General features: G+C 36.2%; 2 protein-coding genes across 2 annotated transcripts; both read right to left on the bottom strand.

Annotated features, from left to right (window-relative positions):
* Positions 1-2,211: 2,211 nt before the first annotated feature.
* On the bottom strand, positions 2,212-4,427 carry LOC131072815 (pentatricopeptide repeat-containing protein DOT4, chloroplastic). Its single transcript, XM_058009090.1, has 4 exons — positions 4,139-4,427; positions 3,787-4,030; positions 2,718-3,615; positions 2,212-2,328 (listed from the first exon to the last, which is right to left on the bottom strand). The coding sequence occupies exons 1-4, from the start codon at positions 4,425-4,427 to the stop codon at positions 2,212-2,214; spliced, it is 1,548 nt and encodes a 515-aa protein (XP_057865073.1).
* Positions 4,428-7,697: 3,270 nt separating this feature from the next.
* On the bottom strand, positions 7,698-11,453 carry LOC131072829 (ABC transporter G family member 32-like). Its single transcript, XM_059220483.1, has 4 exons — positions 11,215-11,453; positions 8,413-8,601; positions 8,053-8,173; positions 7,698-7,967 (listed from the first exon to the last, which is right to left on the bottom strand). The coding sequence occupies exons 1-4, from the start codon at positions 11,451-11,453 to the stop codon at positions 7,698-7,700; spliced, it is 819 nt and encodes a 272-aa protein (XP_059076466.1).
* Between the last annotated feature and the right edge of the window lie 6,657 nt (positions 11,454-18,110).

The raw sequence follows: 18,110 nt of genomic DNA on the forward strand, positions 1-18,110 counted from the left end.
AGAAAGAGGAAGTTTTGGTGCTACAAAAATGATAAAGAAAAATAGGACAGTTGTTAGGAGCTCGAGATGGTCTAAAAGTTTAAGTTAATACAAAGTTACATCTAAAAGTGAAAAGTTGATGCTCAATTGAGTTGGTTACGTTATTAGAGTTTCATTTTTTTGTTTGAACTTTATATAGTTGTAAGATATATAATTTCACCCTGTGTATGCTCAATTTTTTGTCTAAAAGTGAAAACTTGATACTAAGCTATGTTGGTTAGTTTATCAGAGTTTTGTTATTTGTTTAAATTGTGTAGCTATAGGATATATAACTTCATGCATTGTACGCCCATTTACTAGGTTAATTTTGTGTGAATACATAAATTAATATCGCAATTCTCCTCTAAAAATAGAAACTAGATAGATATGTCTCTATATTTCTTTTTTGGTTTCTTGTTCCTATTATTCCTTATGATCATGAATGGGAGTTGCTTTAAATAGGGTTGTATAAGGTAGATTTTTGTACCTTTATTGATTAATGTGCAAACTAAAATTTTGATTATCCTACTAGACCATACCTTATTATGTCAAAGATAGCTATTGTTGTGAAGAATATTTTTGTTTCTTTAATGACAACCCCAATACTCACTAAGCTAGGATCACCCTTATAAACTCCATCAAAGTTGAAATTCATGAAGCCATTGAGCAATTTTGCCCATCACTTATTCTAACAAACAATCCTTTCTGCTATTACTATTAAATTGGTAATAGCGAAATGCTAAGTTAAACAATTGAAGAGGTGATATTATTTAGCCTACTCACAAGTTCCCATTTTGAAGAATTAAAACAATTACCATATTAATAATTCTACAATTCTTTCATTTGTATGAGCCAATGCTTTAACGTAATTGAGATATTTTGCTTCTATTGGATATTGACTTGAGCATTTGGTAACATCTGGAAGTTTTTCAAATCAGCTTAAAAGAAAAATGTTGGATAGGACACCTAAAAACCTGAACACGAAAATTTGATCTAAATACACAAATTTTCACAGAGCTTAATATAATTTTGTTTAAGTTTGTAAGTTACTTTCGTTGGGCTACATGAAATTTGATCTTCGATATCATTTAATAGAAATGCAATATATGAAAAAAAATCTGTAAATCATATCTTAATGAAAATGTAGAACATGAAGGCGGCATGCAATTTATACCCCTCTCAATCCAATTGAGGTTTTCAGACAACATTTTTCCTTGGTAATTTTTGTGATCCTCAACCTCCCTAGTTTCCTTATTTCAAGTCTAGCAGCCACTACTAATGCTTTCCTTTTTGCTAACAATTGATTCTAACCATGAATTATGTGCTTCCTTTTATTATCTATCACTCAATCACGCTTCTGAGCTATGATCAAAGATTATGTAACTCTCTCTAATTCACCTTTGGAGCCTCCTCATATTCATATGAGATTATATCTCTGTATTTTTTCATTTCCTTCGGGTGCTACTCTCCTTTTATTTATTCATATGAGATTATATCTCTGTATAGTTTTATCTATTCCCCACTCCATCCAGCTTTTCATTATAGAGATGTGGAGACTTCCTGAAAAACAGTTAAATGTCATGACACCACCATTGTATTATCAAATAAGGTTTGAAGAATGCCCACTACTATACAGAAGGCAGTGTTCACCCTGCATACTACTATCTGATTTTATGAATAAACAGAATGCCTTATAATCTCTAGATCACCCAACGCTTGAAAATTTGAAACAAAAATGCTTTTAAGAAACACAAAATGAAATCCGATCCTTTTTACAGATTGATTTACTACTACTAATCACAAGAACATTGTTCCATTTTGAAATGATAGAAAGCAAAGACAACATGGGAAAACTCAAAAAAACTCAGTATAATAAAAAAAATCATTATTAAAAAACTCAACCTTTCTCCAATACAATAATGAATCTCTCTTACTTCATCTTTAAAAATAAACACATCGAAAGTAATGTTGTACATTACGTGAAATCTTACAAAAAATAGACATAAATGCTAAATGCAGAAATGAAAATTAAAAAAACCAAAATAACACCTTTTTGATCAATTTGTGAGACTGATCTCATCCATACTAATAAACATGGAAAGTATACAAGAAGAGACATCAGTTGCTGGATGTAGCTTGCTGGGAGGAGACCATGAGCTCCTTGTCAAAGGATTGGAACTCTCTTTGCTAAGTCTATTTCTTTCTGTGTTTTGTTTCTGGTCCTGTTTCTCTGTTCGTATGCTGTTTTCTTGTTTGGCTTGACCTAATGGCCAATTTCTGATGTAACTGTTTCTGTTTCTCTACTTTTGTCTGTAATTAGATTCATTTAATGGATTCAGGGCCCTTCCCTGCTTAATCAATCAAATCTTACAATATGTCCTTAACAATTTTGGAGATAACTATGATTGCAATGTGAAAGTGGATAACACTGATTGCAATGTGGAAGTCAACACCTGCTTGAAGGGTTTTGATGACTTATAGTTGCTGCAGGATCCATGTTTTACAATCCGAACGCAATTGCCAACTTCCTACCATGGTGGCACACGACTAACTCGTTTTCTTCCTTGTCATCGTCTTTCAGTAAATATCTGGAATCTGGAAGATAGCCTCCTGCCTTCATCCCTCAAGACAATTTCTTCGACTTTGCACAGATCCTGAGTCTATAGGCATGAACTATCTCATACCCAAAAAGTATGTACCGTTTTATTGACTTCAATCCAGCTACATCCAGGTATCTTCTTAATTTCCCTATCTTTCATTGATTTCCTTACCTTATGAACCTCACCCCACCTGGCCACTTCTGCGTAGATGTTTGACAGAAGAACATAAGTTGCAGTGTTTGTAGAGTCCAGCTCAAAAAGGAGCGTTGCAGTAAATACTCCTAACTCTATATTCTTGTGTGATCTACAGGCACCCAGCAAAGACATCCACACAACCACCACAGGTTTAATTGGCATTTTGATGATAAAATTTAGAGTTTCATTGAGATAACCAGCACGGCCAAAGAGGTCAACCATGCACACATAATGATCAATTGTAGGTATTATGAAATAGGTGTTACTCATGCAATTGAAGTATTTACACCCCTCATTCACTAGACCTGAATGACTGCATGCAAATAAGACACAAGTGAAGCTTACATGGTCAGGGTATGTTCTAGAAGACTTCATTAGTTCAAAAAGCCCAAGAGCATCCTTGCACAAGCCATTTTGTGCATATCCTGCAGTCATTGCATTCCATGAGACCAAGTCTCGTTGATACATTTTGTCAAACAGTTCACGTGCCTTTTGTGTGATTCCACATTTTGCGTACATATCTATCAGGGCGTTCACAACTATAACCTCAGACAAAGATCCACTTTCGATTATGTTTTTATGGATGTCCATACCCTGTTCCAAAGCACCTATTTTGGCACAGACTGGAAGGATGCTTGCAAAAGTAGTGGAGTTTGGCTTTACACCTACCGATTGCATTTGCTTGAAAGTTTCTAAGGCCTCTTCAAAAAACCTATTTTGAGCATATCCAGCGGTCATTGCATTCCACGAGACTACATCACGTTGAAGCATTTTGTCAAACACCTCACTTGCCATTTGTATGCTTCCACATTTTGAGTACATGTCTATCAGGGCATTTGCAACTACGACATCTCCCAAAAATCCGTTTTCTATTATTCTTTGATGAATTTCCATTCCCTCTTCCAAAGCTCCCATTTTAGCACAGGCTGGGAGGATGCTGGCAATGGTTGTGGAATTTGGCTTTACACCTGACAGTTGCATTTGCTTAAAAGTTTCCAAGGCTTCTTCAACAAACCCACTCTGTGCATATCCTGCAACAATCGCAGTCCATGAGACTACATTTCGCTGAGGCATTTCTTTAAAAAGCTTTAGAGCCCTGTCAAGACTACCATTTTGTGCATACCCTGCAATCATTGCATTCCATGACACCACATTTCTTCTAGGCATTTCCTCGAAAAGAAATAAAGCCTCATCAAGAGCACCATTTTGTGCATATCCTGTAACCATTGCAGTCCACGAGACCACATTTCTTTGCGGTATTTTGTCAAACAGTTCACGTGCTCTGTGTACTTTTCCACATTTTGCATACATGTCTACTAGAGCACTTCCAACTACAACATCCGATAACAATCCCCTTTCCATTATGCTTTGATGGACACCTATTCCCTGATACAAAGCTTTCGTATCGGCACAGGCTTCTAGTATACTGGCAAAGGTGAACTGATCAGGTTGGGTGGCTGTTCGTTGCATTTGCTGAAACAATATCAATGCCTGGTTAGCATATCCATTTCTTCTGTAAGCTGCAATTATGGTATTCCATGAAAAACAGTCTCGTTCTTTCATGTCATCGAATACTTGACGAGCATCAGCCAAACTTCCGCATTTGACATACATGTTGATAAGATTATTTTGATAAAATGTGTGTTGCAAAGGCAAATCCGCTGTGAGTGATAAAAGAGTGGAATTGTTTAAATTGAGAAAGCGCATTCTTGGCAATGCAGGTCTGCAACGGTTGACGATATGTAGAGGATTCTAGCGGGGGTATGTGTGTTGTAAGCAAAATGTGTGGCGCTTCCTTCAATGGGCTCTCTCTACATAATACTGTGAAATTGATATAGTGGTGGGTTGTGAATTGCATTTGGGTTTTGTGATTATAATTGAAGCGTTGTAAATGTACATTGGTATTCAAGCTACGATGGCAATGAAATAGCATCACTCCGTTCTTCGTCAAAATTGGTAGCATGGGGTTATAAATTATTTGTGAACGATGTTGATATTGGAGGGGTAATTTTCTTTCATCTTCGGCTCTCTCACCCAGAGCTGGTTGAGTATTTCATCTTCCATTTCTGGATTGCAAGAAGAATTGATCTCGCCAAAGATGCACATATTTTCATCTTTTTAAGTTTTGTCGACTGTAAAATAACCCAACATGAAAAACAAATGAGGTCGCGATTATGCCTGACCGAATTTGCGAGAGAAACTTACCAGTCTTATGGTGTTAACACCGATTTGGTTATTTTTTTATTAATTAAGAATCGCATCTAAGGGAAGCCTACCTAGTCGTTATAATTAATTTCGAGCATTTGCAGATTTTAAATGTTATAGTTGACGATTTTTTTGGTTGTCTTTATATGCGACTTAATTGTTTATAGCTATTGTTCTTGGCTATGGGTAGTAAGCATGCATGCTTTGGGATCTACTATACATATAAGGGTAAAAAAATATACATTTCAAAGTGTCACCCAATACCTACTTAAAGATGCTCCAATAACCATACATTTAAAATTGCCAATACTTATGCACAATGCTCCAATAGTCATACACAAATGCCCTAGTAGATATGCATCAATGGTCCAATTATGATCCAAAAATGCTAAAAAGTGGGTGGCTATTAGTACATGTGAAATTTATTAATGGGCTTTTAGTTATCATTTTTGGGGTTTCTTTAAAGTTAGTAATTTGAGAGTTAGGACACAAGGAGTGAATGGTTATTGGAACTATAACGACTACTAGTGCTCTTCCCCTAGGTGTGTCGGGGGTATGTTGAAGAGGTGTGGAAGGTCACCTAGAGAAAATTTTAATCTATTTTTTGCATACATTTATGTAGTATATTAGCTTATTTGGTACACCATTTAACAAATAATGTTGTTTGTGCAACAAAAGTCTTAATGTAGAAGTGATAGCATCAAATCAATTATACATCCACTTACATGGATTCAAATAAGACTGAAATAGAACTTCTAAATCAAAAAGATAATCAAACTCCATTACCAATATGCTCATGATATGTTTGCAATAAGGAGGGAGAGAGGGAAAGTGATAAAGAGAGAGATAGGGGGGAGGAGAGATAAGTATATAAAGAGGGAGAGAGAGGGAGATAGAGGGATGAAAGTACAAGTAGAGAGATGGAGAGATAACAATGGAAAGAAAAGAAAAGCAACAAATAGAATAAATAAGTAAATTAAAATATTTTGAGTGATCCAATATCACTTGTACACACAATTACAATTTGGAACTAGCCGTCAAGTGAGATAGATCTTTATGCTTCAACCCATACAACTAACTAAAAGGGGGAATACAAGGTCCCTTATATTCATAAATATGATTATATGTGACTATCTTATGATTACTAATTCAAGATGGAACCATGATACGATAGCCATTGGTTAATATCTTATAGTTCCTCGTTGTAATACTATACTTCTATTGAAGTACTATATTTCTATTGAGACAAATTTTATTATATTAGCCATCCATGGCATACTACACAACTACTCTTTGACAATTTATTTTCATTTACTTCTCTCTTTCTAGATAGTTTACAATTATGCTTATGCTTATTTTGAAGATGCTTAATAGATGCTACTCATTAGATTTTTTTTCTCTTTCAAATGGCTCACTAATTTCAAAGAGTGTATACTAAAAGGTGACATTTGTATATATCATTTTCATTATTTTTATGAGCATGTATACATTTACTTTTGGTTGCTTGATTTTTATTTGGCATGCATCTTTACAATAGATTACATGTAAGTTAAAGTGGATGGAAAATATTGATGTAGCCAGTTAAAACATAACCAATATAACAAAGAATAATCGGAAATAAACACAAGTCTGGATCAAATTTTCTTCATTATTCTTCTCTGCAACTCCAACCATCCTCCATTACAATGAAAAAGTCCCTATTTTAAACAATCACCAAAATTTTCTTTTTTTGGGCAGTTTTTTTACAAAATCCAAAAATTGCCATTTATGGAAATTTTCAAATCTATCCCCAAAATCATGAAATCTAAAAAACATTCTTATGACACAAAAAGCCAACTTTCTAATCTCATAAAGATTACGAGCTCAAAAATAACTAAAAAATCGAAAAAAAAAGTAAAAGCCAATTTTGAGGCCTTAGATGAAGGACCAACCCTGAAAATTTGAATTTTTGGAGACCCTACCAAACTAGGTTCTGTTGGCAATCCAATCAACTCCTCAAGATACATGTCCGTGTAAAATTTCAGCCCAATCGGACAACTGAGTTAAAAGTTATGACCCCGCGAAGTCCCTGCATCAAATGTATTAGTGAAAAGTATATGTATACCCTTTCTCTTTGGTCTTGGGCTCACTTTGTTCTTTTTATAATGACAAATGTACAAGTGTCATAGTTTCTACTAAAGGTTGGTATGACCAAACCCTATCTAATTTCATTTATGTTCAACCCACAAACCAGTTAAAATATTAGGTTCATTTGTCACACAAGATCAAATCTCCAAATTAATCATGCGATTTGTGAAAATGAATGTTAAACTTTCAAATTCAAATTTTATAAATTGTTTCCAATGAAATACAAAATGTTCATCTTGCACCTGTTGTCTTTTATATAAAGAACATCTAGAACCTAAGATCACATTAAAGAAACACCTCTTTCACACAACGATGAACATCAAAATATTATCGTATACTTCAATATTGCACAACATATTTAAAAAAATGCTACATATTTATTTATTTACAAATATACAGTTGAATATTAAAAAAAACCTTTTTAAAATGCTGAAAGGCGGACTCTTGAATGGAGAGCCTACATTCTACATTGGACTCTACATTTAACATTGGACTAACACATTTTTTGTGGCATTTATCCCTTGAGAATTGGCCTTCAACTATGAACATTATCTACCGGTTTTGGAAGTTGAAAAGCTTGATTCCCAAGAAAAATACAAGGCCAAACAAAGCAGAAAATCCTGCCATCAGAATCCCCACGCTGGCCAAATGTTGTCGATGATAGCCAAAATTCTTCTCCACAAAATGCTTCACAGACATCTCTGTCCCGTCTGCCATCTTTAGACTAGTCCCCACGTCTCCATATTGCGAAGTGATGAGACCATAGAGGCACCATGCCATTAGATTGGCGCTGAAAAACCATCTCCAACATGGAGGACACCTCTGTGATTGTTACCACCACAAACTATCAGTTACTGCATCTTCTTTAAAGTCATTTTTTATTAAGAGAAAAAACCAAGGTTCTTACCCTGCGAGAAATCATGGCGCCCGAGAAGAGAATCCACAACACCAGGACATGCACTGACACAACTGCAGCTATTTTATGGCTGGCAGTAAGTGCTGCGGCCATCATTCCTGAGAACGTATAGCTGAGGAAGGTAAAATATAACAGGAAGAAATGCCACAAAAATTTCACCACCGTCCACTCAAAGGCCGCCGTGGAGTACACCACAGAGCTGTACAGGAGTGCTTGAGTAAACACATGCGGAAACTCAATTGTTATCGGCCGGGACAAAATTGAAATCTCAAGTTCACTTATATCCAGAATTTATGCTGAGGGTTTCCTTGACAGTTACCCCAAAGAGTGTTTCCAATTGAAAAAACATACCAAAAATCAGGACAAACCTGAGCCAATGCATAAGGTAGGGCCGAATACATTCCAGCGGCCCTCTCACGGTAGAAGACTATCCTTTCAAGCCAAACAACAGGTTGCACAGTCATTTCATTTGTTACTCCAATAAATAGGACAGATACAAACATCGATCCGAGAGCGTTCAACAAATCCTGCTGCTCACTTCTGCAAATCATTTAACCAAATATTGTCAGTAGTCCAAAAAGTAGAAAAATCTTGAACCATAACATGAAGTAGAGAATGTCTTTCACAAAACCTCTTTGAGCCAAGACCCCAGCAGATGGAACCAAAAAGCAACGAGATTGAAATTGTGAAGAAAAAGCGCACTGCTGTGTATTAGGATTTGCGCCAATAGGACCAGTGCTGCTTCCACAAGCAGGCAATGAATTGCTTGTGCAAATGCTGAGCGTATAGTGTAGGGAAATTGAGGTCTTCTAATACCCAAGGGGAGTGCTCAAGCTTTCTATTATGGCCATGTTTTTGTTGGAAGTGGGTAGACTTGAGAGGGGGTGAATCAGAGTTTATAAAAATTTGACTCACTATACGATAAGTTATATTTTATGACCAAAACACAAAGTTTCTTCAGAGATCCAAATTATACATAAAACTTTATGCAAACATTCATTTCAGATCATTCAATATTAACTGATTGAGTAATCCTTTTGTGCTAAACTTCTTGACTTGATATGCAATAATGATCTAACTGAAAAGAGATTAGGTTCCTGACTTGATTTTAAGAACACAATAAATAATGTGCAACAAATAAACATATATTAGATAGAATAACTGAAAGTATCAGAGCTGATCAACTAATGGAAAATATAAAACACATTTGACACATGACACAAAGATTTCATGAGTGGAAAACCCTCTTGGGGTAGAAAAACCACTTGTCAAATAATCCATTTATTATCTCAAAGAGCACCAACTCTGTACACTGAATTTAGAAGTATCTACTTCAAGGAGCACCAACCCTTATGTCTTATACAATATCAAGAACAACTCAAATTACAATCACTGGTAACCTTATAGGTGCAATATATCTTGCAACTACAAAATTATCAATGAGTTGAATGAGTTAGATATATCAATATAAGCAAAAGATTTCATTTATAGAAGGTAATCATTGTAACCTTACAACAATCAAAGATTACAATCTGTACTCTGTATCAGAACCAGAGCAGAATCAAGATCAATCAAATTTTTCTGTAGAAACCCCTCTTTGGAATAGGTTAAGATGTTCTGTTCTTTTTTTTTTTCACCACCGAAAACTCACAATAATGTCCATCTTTATATGTAAACAAATTCAACATATTGTGTAGAAGAAACCCTCAAAGTAGAGTATGAAAACCCGAGTTAGGGATACTGAAGTTATGCAGAAACGAAATCAAAACAGTTATACTAACTGATTCAAAACACTTAAACACTTTGTATCTTTCTGAAAAGGAATATCTCATTTTAACCGAAAACTATAATAAGCATCTTCTAAAAACTTCCATTAAGTTTTCCAAGACTCTTGATACAAATAACCGAACATAATTGAAACATAAATAAGTTTGGATAATGATATTACCTCTGCCATTGTTAACCAAAATCACCTGAAGATTACCATAGACAATCCTTATGCAAATCCCATAAATCTGCCCGTTATCTAGAGAAAACGGCTGAAAAAAACCACCAAATGAAAGTTTGAGTTGAGCTGCTCAACATAATTAAAACCCACAAGCTGAAACCAAAACTAACCTCCTTAATCACAGATACAAAAATGCTCATGGTGGCGGCTTAGAGGCTAGGGTTTGTGGCTTCGAAAGGAATAAAGAAGTTTAATTGCTTTTTGTGTTCTCTTTGCAAAGTGTTACCAAGACTTTAGCATCCGCAAGCCATAATGAATTTAATTTCAAATCCATGACATATCACTTCCCACATGGATCATAATAACCTAGCATTTACATTGCAAGTGCTGAGTCAAACAAACTGTCTATTCACTTTTTATGCCATGCAATCACTTATGATGTTGGGTAAGGTCAAACTGACCATGATCAAAGGTGACCGCAAGTTAACCAACATATTCCCCGTGCCAAGTTAACTTAGCTCTTTTTAGCATCAAGACAAATTGAAGTCAACAAACTCCCCCTTTGTCCTTGATGGCAAAAACCATGCCATCATTGACCTGAAAAGGAATAGGCAATATGAAAACTGTAATCATCAAATATGTATCATAGAAAGATCAAGTGCCAAACAAAAGATGACACCATATGTTGGCCACAAAACCGATTAATAAGAGTATGCCACAGTAATAGGTCACTTTATAACCACTGCCCACAATAAAGCTTGTCAAATATGCAGTATCAAGTATGACCATTGTATCAAATACCAATGCCACGTCAAGAAAAGCAATGCCAAGATCAGAAGCCAAGATACCAACAACAAAATATCTGATTGTCAAGAACCAAAACAATATGTTCAAAATATGAATATCAATCTGCCAAGATATGTCAATGAATAATATCAATATGCCAAGAACATGTCAATAATACAAAACTGTTGTCAATGATACAAGACTACAATATCAAAACCAAGATGATACAGATACCAATCACAAATCATTGTCAAGATATACCAATCACAGATCACTGTCAAGATACAGATACCAATTTTCTCCCCCTTTTTGTCTCAAGGACAAAGGGACAAAGCAACAGAGTGTTGCTTGTGGAGAGCTATGCTCCCCCTTAATATGTGCAGGATCTGAGAAGAGAAGATTGAGAGAGAACTCACAACCTGTCTTGGAGTCTTTCAAATGTGTCTTTAGATAGAGCTTTTGTAAATATATCAGCAACTTGGGCTTGTGAAGGTACAAATACTAACTGAAACTCATTAGCCAACACCTGGTCTCGTAGAAAATGGAATTTGATGGCAACATGTTTAGTGCGAGAGTGCATAACAAATTTTTTAGAAAGATTAATTGCAGTTGTATTGTCACAATAAATTGAAATAGGTTTAACAACAGAAATGCCCATATCAACTTAATTTGATGAGACATCCATATCAGTTGTGTACAACATGCAGTGGCTACAATGTATTCAGATTCTGCGGTGGACAGAGTGACACAATCTTGCTTTTTACTGTGCCAGGCAACAAGACAATCACCAAGAAAGAAGGTAGATCCACTAGTGCTTTTACAATCATCTAGACAACCGACCCAATCAGAATTAGTGAAGCCAACAAGAGTGAAATCATTATTGCGAGGATACCAAAGATCATAATCTAGTGTGCCTTGAATATATCTAAAGATTTGTTTTACAACATTCAAATGAGATTGTTTAGGTGCAGATTGAAAGCGTGAGACTAGATATGCTACAAACATTAAATCTGGTTGAGATGCAGTTAAATATAATAGACTTCCAATCATTGACCTATACTCTGATTGGTTTACCTCTTGGGTGAGTCATCAAATTTGGTCAACTTACAACCTGTCTCCATTGGAGTGTTGATTGGTTTACAATCTGCCATATTAAATCTTCTAATCATCTCTTTTGCATATTTGGTTTGTGACAAGAAGATACCTTGCTAAAGTTGTATCACTTGAAGACCAAGAAAGAATGTTAGTTCCCCCAACATAGACATTTCAAACTCAGATTCCATGATTTTAGAGAACTTTTTGGATAAGGAATCATTATTACAGCCAAAAATAATATCATCTACATATATCTCAACTACTAAGATATCATTACCTTTGACTTTAACATATAAGTTTCTATCTACAACACCTTTAGTGAATCCATTTGTTGTAAGATGATTATCCAGCCTAGAGTACCAAGCTCTTGGAGCCTGTTTAAGGCCATAGAGTGCTTTCTTTAACTTGTATACATAATCAGGTTTATCTGCAACTTCAAAACCTTCTGGCTATTCCATATAAACTTCTTCATCAAGATAACCATTCAGAAAGGCAGTTTTGACATCCATTTGGTAAACTTTAAAGTTTTTGTATATGGTGAAAATGGATAACAATAATAACAATATTGAAAGGCTAAATGAATCCAACCACAAAACCTTAGCCTAACAATCAACAAAGATCCACCATAACATATGAAGATTACCTAAGACAATGCAAATCACATGAAATCACAAAGATTATACCATCACATGTCCAATAGGGTTTTGATCTCCATTCTTCCTATCTCCATTGATCTTGCTTGATATATTTGCTCTCAGATTTTATGTGCACAAGAGCTCAACAAAGAACGGAATGTGGTTGCAAGTAGAATCGTAGTGTAGTCAAGTCCTCCAAATTGTCGATTAGTATGAGTGATTAAGGTTTGATAATGAAGAAGGCATCTCCTTAAATAGAAGACACAATAAGAAATGGAGGGATAAGATTGAAAGGTGTAAAAGGAGGTCGGCTATGATTAGAGGGTAGGTAGAAGAAATAATAAAATAATGAAAGAGGTAGGTAGTGTAGGAATTAAGAGATGAATGACATGTGTCATGTGTAGAAAAAGATAATGAATTAATTAAATAAATAAAGATTTATTTAATTAATAGAAGAAATAGGATCAATTAAATAAATAAAATATTTATTTAATTTAGGAAAATGATAATTTAAATAAATAAATGTATTTATTTAAATGAGAAATAAGGCTAGAAGAGGATAAATGAATTAATTAAATAAATAAAGATTTATTTAATTAATAGAAGAATTAGGCTTAGATAATTAAATAAATAAAATATTTATTTAATTAGACATGACAATTTTGGGTGTCTACATTTTGCCCCTCTTTGAGACAATGCGGCTTGTCGCGTTGTTTCAAAGAAGATAATATGAACTGATACAGAGTTGCCCCAGTATGGGAATGATAGGCCCCCTCGAGAGATTGGATGAAAATGTCTGAAAAGATTGCAGACAATCTCTCGATAAGAAAGAAAGGCTAGAATGGATTGACCGAATAAAGTGACAAAGTTACGGGATGAAGAAGACTGACTCGAGAAAATGAAGACTAAGGCTAGGATAGGCTATAAGATAGACCACGGGCAAAAGACATCCTCATTGTCATCTACACCTTCATGAGATCAAAGTGCAGAGCGAGAAAAGAGCAGCAGCAGTCAGCAGCGATGGCTTTCGTGCACAGATTCGACCGCGTTCGCCGATTTCAGAGACCAACAGAGGCAGGAGAGCCGGTAAGTACCACCAAACCTCCTCGTACTTTGACGCATTTAATTTTGTCATTAATGCATGCTAGTTAATGTAATAAATGCACGTTTATGTCAAGAAAAAGCATTTGTGTCCAAAAAATGTGAATTTGTGTCTTCTAGGTCAAATCGGCAGTTCTATGATGAACATATGTTGTCGATTGGATATGCTGCTGAGAGAATACACTCAAGCAGGTCCTCTAGGAAGACTAGGATAGATCAAGGCACTTTGTGATGAACAGTGAGTACCAAGATAGAGTACTTTGTGATGAACAGGGAGTACTGAAATATGAGCAGCACTTTGTGATGAACAAAGAGTGCAAATGTGAGTGACACTTTGTGATGAACAGGGAGTGTCACACACGTAGTATTTTGTGATGAACAGGGAGTGTCACACACGTAGTATTTTGTGATGAATAGGGAGTACCACTAGGATAATCAGTAACACTTTGTGATGAACAGTGAGTGTCACTAGGGTAGATAGCCATATGCATTTAGATAGCAAGTAGCATTTTGTGATAAACAGTGAATGCCACTATAATTGACATGATTGAGTTGCTTGACTGCAGGAGTATTTGCCGATGCTAGAGTCACGGGAGAGATGCCCATCGATGCAAAGGTTGCAACCTGAGTTGACAACCGAGAACCGAGGTACGATTGAGGTTATGGGTCTATGACATATTCTGTATGTGCTTGAGTTTCGGGCGAACATGGGATTGTTGACTGCACTGGCGGAGAGATGGCACTCCGAGACATGTACATTTCATTTGCTGATGGGTGAGATGACAGTCACCCTGGAGGATGTATATAGGATTCTGCGGATACCGATCGATGGGGAGTTAGTACCCTACGATCGAGATGGAGACAAGGATGCACTGAGATGAGTGTTCTAGGATCCAGGACTGGAGATGAGGGTGGGACATGTGGCATGGGACACCATGACATGGATAGGATTAGCACTACCAATAGTGTTGGCAAGAGTGATCAGTGAGTTCCTCTATATCAGTTTTGTACCATTTTGTATAATGATGTAGACACCTGCGGGTGATTGTAGCCATATGATTTTGACATCATTGTATCATGACACTTTCTATATATATATATATGAGATGATTCATCTTTGCGGCAGCTATATGCATGTGTGCCTATGTGATGTATGTTTCTATGTGATGCTTATGAAATGGATGCAAATATGTATATGATGCAATGCAATATTTTTTTTTGCTCTTTTATGTTTTATATGTGTATGCATGATGCAAATGTGATTGTATGTAATGCAGATGAATATGATAATGCAAATGTAAATTGTGCTAACAGGTGTTGTGTGCAGGATGTGATGCAATTGTGATATCTATATGTATGTGTGAAATGCTTATATGTGGTAATGTAGGTGCAAACTACATGAAATGCAAATGTTTTTGGTGTGTCATTATACTCAGTCATGTGATAGCAGGCTACATGGACTCAAGAAGGATGATGGAAGTCAATCAAGAAAGGGGGATGAAAGATAGAAGATATGAAAGTGAAAGAGCTTCTTGTGCATTATCATCATTGAGCTTTATTATGGCAAGTAGGTTATGACAAACGAGGCATATGTTTAACCCAGAAAGTCATTGTACCCGTTTGCATGGAGATAAGACAGTCACAAACAAGGAATGCCCCAGTTCATACTAGACTCACAGTGTCCTCATATCCTTGGACAAGTCATAGCATTACTAAAAGACAATCCACAGACAGCAAATACAAATAGGTGACGATACCCCATCCTCGCCTTTCTAGTCAAAGACATCCTGGAGATAGAATCTCTAGTCAGAGACATCCCGAAAAAGCTAAAAGACATGTCACCAGAAAGATAAAATCAAAAGAAAACCAAGACTCGACACCAACATCCACTGTAGTCCTCAAGTTTAGTGTCTCTTGTCACTTGTATAAGTCTTATCTGATTGTGGTCACAATGTTTACTTTCACAAAAAGGATAGATAGCACTGAACCATATGTTGTTTGAGTCTGTTGAAAGATTTGATTTGTTGAAGCCCATTGATGCTGCTGTCTCATCTGAAACTGACTGAATCCATGAAACTGATACTTTATTGCGGAGAAGACGAAACTTTATTGCGGATCTATGATGCAAATGTTGCTTTATTGCGGATTGTGCGCGAATAGACTGAAGAAAGCTAGAATAAACTGTACTCCTCGAAACATGTGATGTTCTCAGTTCCACACCCATCACTAGACGTAGGATTTGCCTTAGCCACAAATAGGATCTGATTTATTATGGATGGAAAGGGAGGAAAAGGGAGGTTTATTATGAATGGCTAACCAATCTTAGGGATAGATCAATAACAAGCCATGATGGGAATGGGTAAGTTTATTATGAACGAATAGGTTGTGAGTGTGTGCAAAGTGAAATAATGAAAGAGAATCCTGAAGGAGGGAGGAGCAATGTCTCTATGCATGGCACTGGTGACCCAGTTTTCACCATGGTACTTGCCCAAGGCGCCACCGAAGTGGTTTTCACCGTTGGACGAAATTATTTCTCTTTACTTTTTTCGATTTTTCAATGTTTTTTGTGTCACAAGGCGCCTGTTTGCTAGGTTTTCACCCAATAACAATTTTTTTGTTTTATAATTTTTTTTGTATTTTTGAATTTTTTTTGTATTTTTGAATTTTTTTGATTTTTTTGTATTTTTCGAATTAGGATATTTCGAAGAGCTATGCGTAGAACCTGCGAAGGTGCATGCTGTTGATAGGATCCTCCAAAGGTTCACCTTCTGTATTTGAGAGCTGATATGCCCCAGATCCATATACTGTTGTAATGATGTAAGGACCAAGCCAATTTGGTTCGAACTTGCCCTTCTTCTCTATGTCCTGCTGATTCTTGGGGTTTTCTCTGAGAACCAAGTCACCTACCTCAAATGTATGAGGCTTGACCTTGTGATTGTAACTGCATTGTTCCTTAATTGAATGATGTGTAGCTCGAGTGACTGTCTTCCTTGATAAAGGAATTGAGATAGAATTACTAGTGTGTGGACTACACAGGGCCGTATGCGTGTCACCTGAAGAAGTTTGGGCATCCCTGATAACAAAGTCCCTCGAGGAAGCTCCATTAAAGGTCCATGATGTATCACCAGAAGGGGATGGATGTGTGGAACAAGTGGAAGAGTTATGAAGGCTTATGATTGTGAAAAGAAATGAAAGTAGGATAGCATGATGGAGACTTAGGATCAACAAGTATGTTTTTTGACTTGAAATTGTAGAACTTTTGCCCCCAGTTATTTTGATATTAGGGGAGATCAACTCTTGTTCTTTTTCTTTCATAAGATTTTTATCCTTGAATTTGATTTTTGCAGAGTCCAATAGCTTTTGATTTTGATTTGGACTAAAGGACTTTTCTTTATTTTTGACTTTTAGATTTTTCTTTTCAAAGCTTTATTTGTGATCCCCAATGAGTGAGGGCTTTTGTGATTCTTGTTGATCCAAGTCTGGAAGTGGAGTGGAAATGGAATGAGTGGATGATATGGTAAAGCTATGTGATTTCTCAAGAGGGCTAGCGATATGCTCAATAGATTCTTTGCTGGAACCACTCTTAGGACTATTGATATCAAGAGTTGCTTGCACCACTAGAGGAGATTTGTATTCAGACTTAGTAGCCACAACACTAGGTGGTTCACACCCAATTCCTTGATATTCAAATTGCTTGTAGATTGTTCTTGTCGATTGAATGGCTTAGGAGACAGTGGGAGTTGATCAACATGAAAGATATACTCACCACATCCCAGGTCTTTAATCTTGAACTTTTCTTTTAGCTCTGCTTGTTTGGATGTAGAAGCTTTCAATGATTCTGGATCCACATATGCTAAAGATGGAACAGCTTCTCGATTAGCTGGAATTGTTATTTCTGATCTAGGTCGCAAATTGTTGCAATATATGAATGGATTTGGATCTGCTTTGACAGTCACTTCAACTCCATTGTGTGGAAACTTGATACATTGATGATATGTTGATGGGACTGCTCCCATCTCATGAATCCATGGACGTCCTAGCAATATATTGTATGTGAGATCCAGATCAAGTACTTGACAAACCAAATCCTTTGTAACTGGCCCAACTCTGAGAGGTAAGGTGACTATGCCCTTGGATGAACGCTCTTCATCGTCATATGCCTTGATGGTGATTTTGTTTGTAGAATTCACAGCTTTATCAGAATATCCCAATTGTTTAATTGTGCTCAATGTACAAATGTTTAGACCTACTCCTCCATCTATCAGGACTCGTTTGATTCTATGTTTGTGTATGAAAGCTTCAATGTGTAAAGGTGCATTATGTGGCTGACTTACGGAGGCGTCATTGGCTTCTGTGAATGTAAGGGAGTGTGGAACGGAAAGGTATCCCACCATGGCTTGAAATGGGTCCATGTTCAGATCAGTAGGAATGGCAGTGTCTCTCAAGATTTTGTCAAGAATAGCTTTATGAGCAGGGGATATGCG

The sequence above is a fragment of the Cryptomeria japonica genome, chromosome 5 (genome assembly GCF_030272615.1).
Source record: "Cryptomeria japonica chromosome 5, Sugi_1.0, whole genome shotgun sequence".
NCBI classification, from domain to species: Eukaryota; Viridiplantae; Streptophyta; class Pinopsida; order Cupressales; family Cupressaceae; genus Cryptomeria; species Cryptomeria japonica.

Excerpts from the sequence above, each read along its gene's own strand:
- LOC131072815 (XM_058009090.1), bottom strand. The coding sequence starts at position 4,427 with ATGTATGTCAAATGCGGAAGTTTGGCTGATGCTCGTCAAGTATTCGAT. Across the intron at positions 3,616-3,786 it reads ACTTTTAAGCAAATGCAACT|CATACAAATGGCAAGTGAGG; the intron begins GTCAGGTGTAAA and ends AAAATGTGGAAG. Across the intron at positions 2,329-2,717 it reads GGATTGAAGTCAATAAAACG|ACAAAAGTAGAGAAACAGAA; the intron begins GTACATACTTTT and ends ATCTAATTACAG.
- LOC131072829 (XM_059220483.1), bottom strand. The coding sequence starts at position 11,453 with ATGGGCATTTCTGTTGTTAAACCTATTTCAATTTATTGTGACAATACA. Across the intron at positions 8,174-8,412 it reads CAGGTTTGTCCTGATTTTTG|CTATACGTTCTCAGGAATGA; the intron begins GTATGTTTTTTC and ends TACCTTCCTCAG. Across the intron at positions 7,968-8,052 it reads GCGCCATGATTTCTCGCAGG|AGGTGTCCTCCATGTTGGAG; the intron begins GTAAGAACCTTG and ends TAACAATCACAG.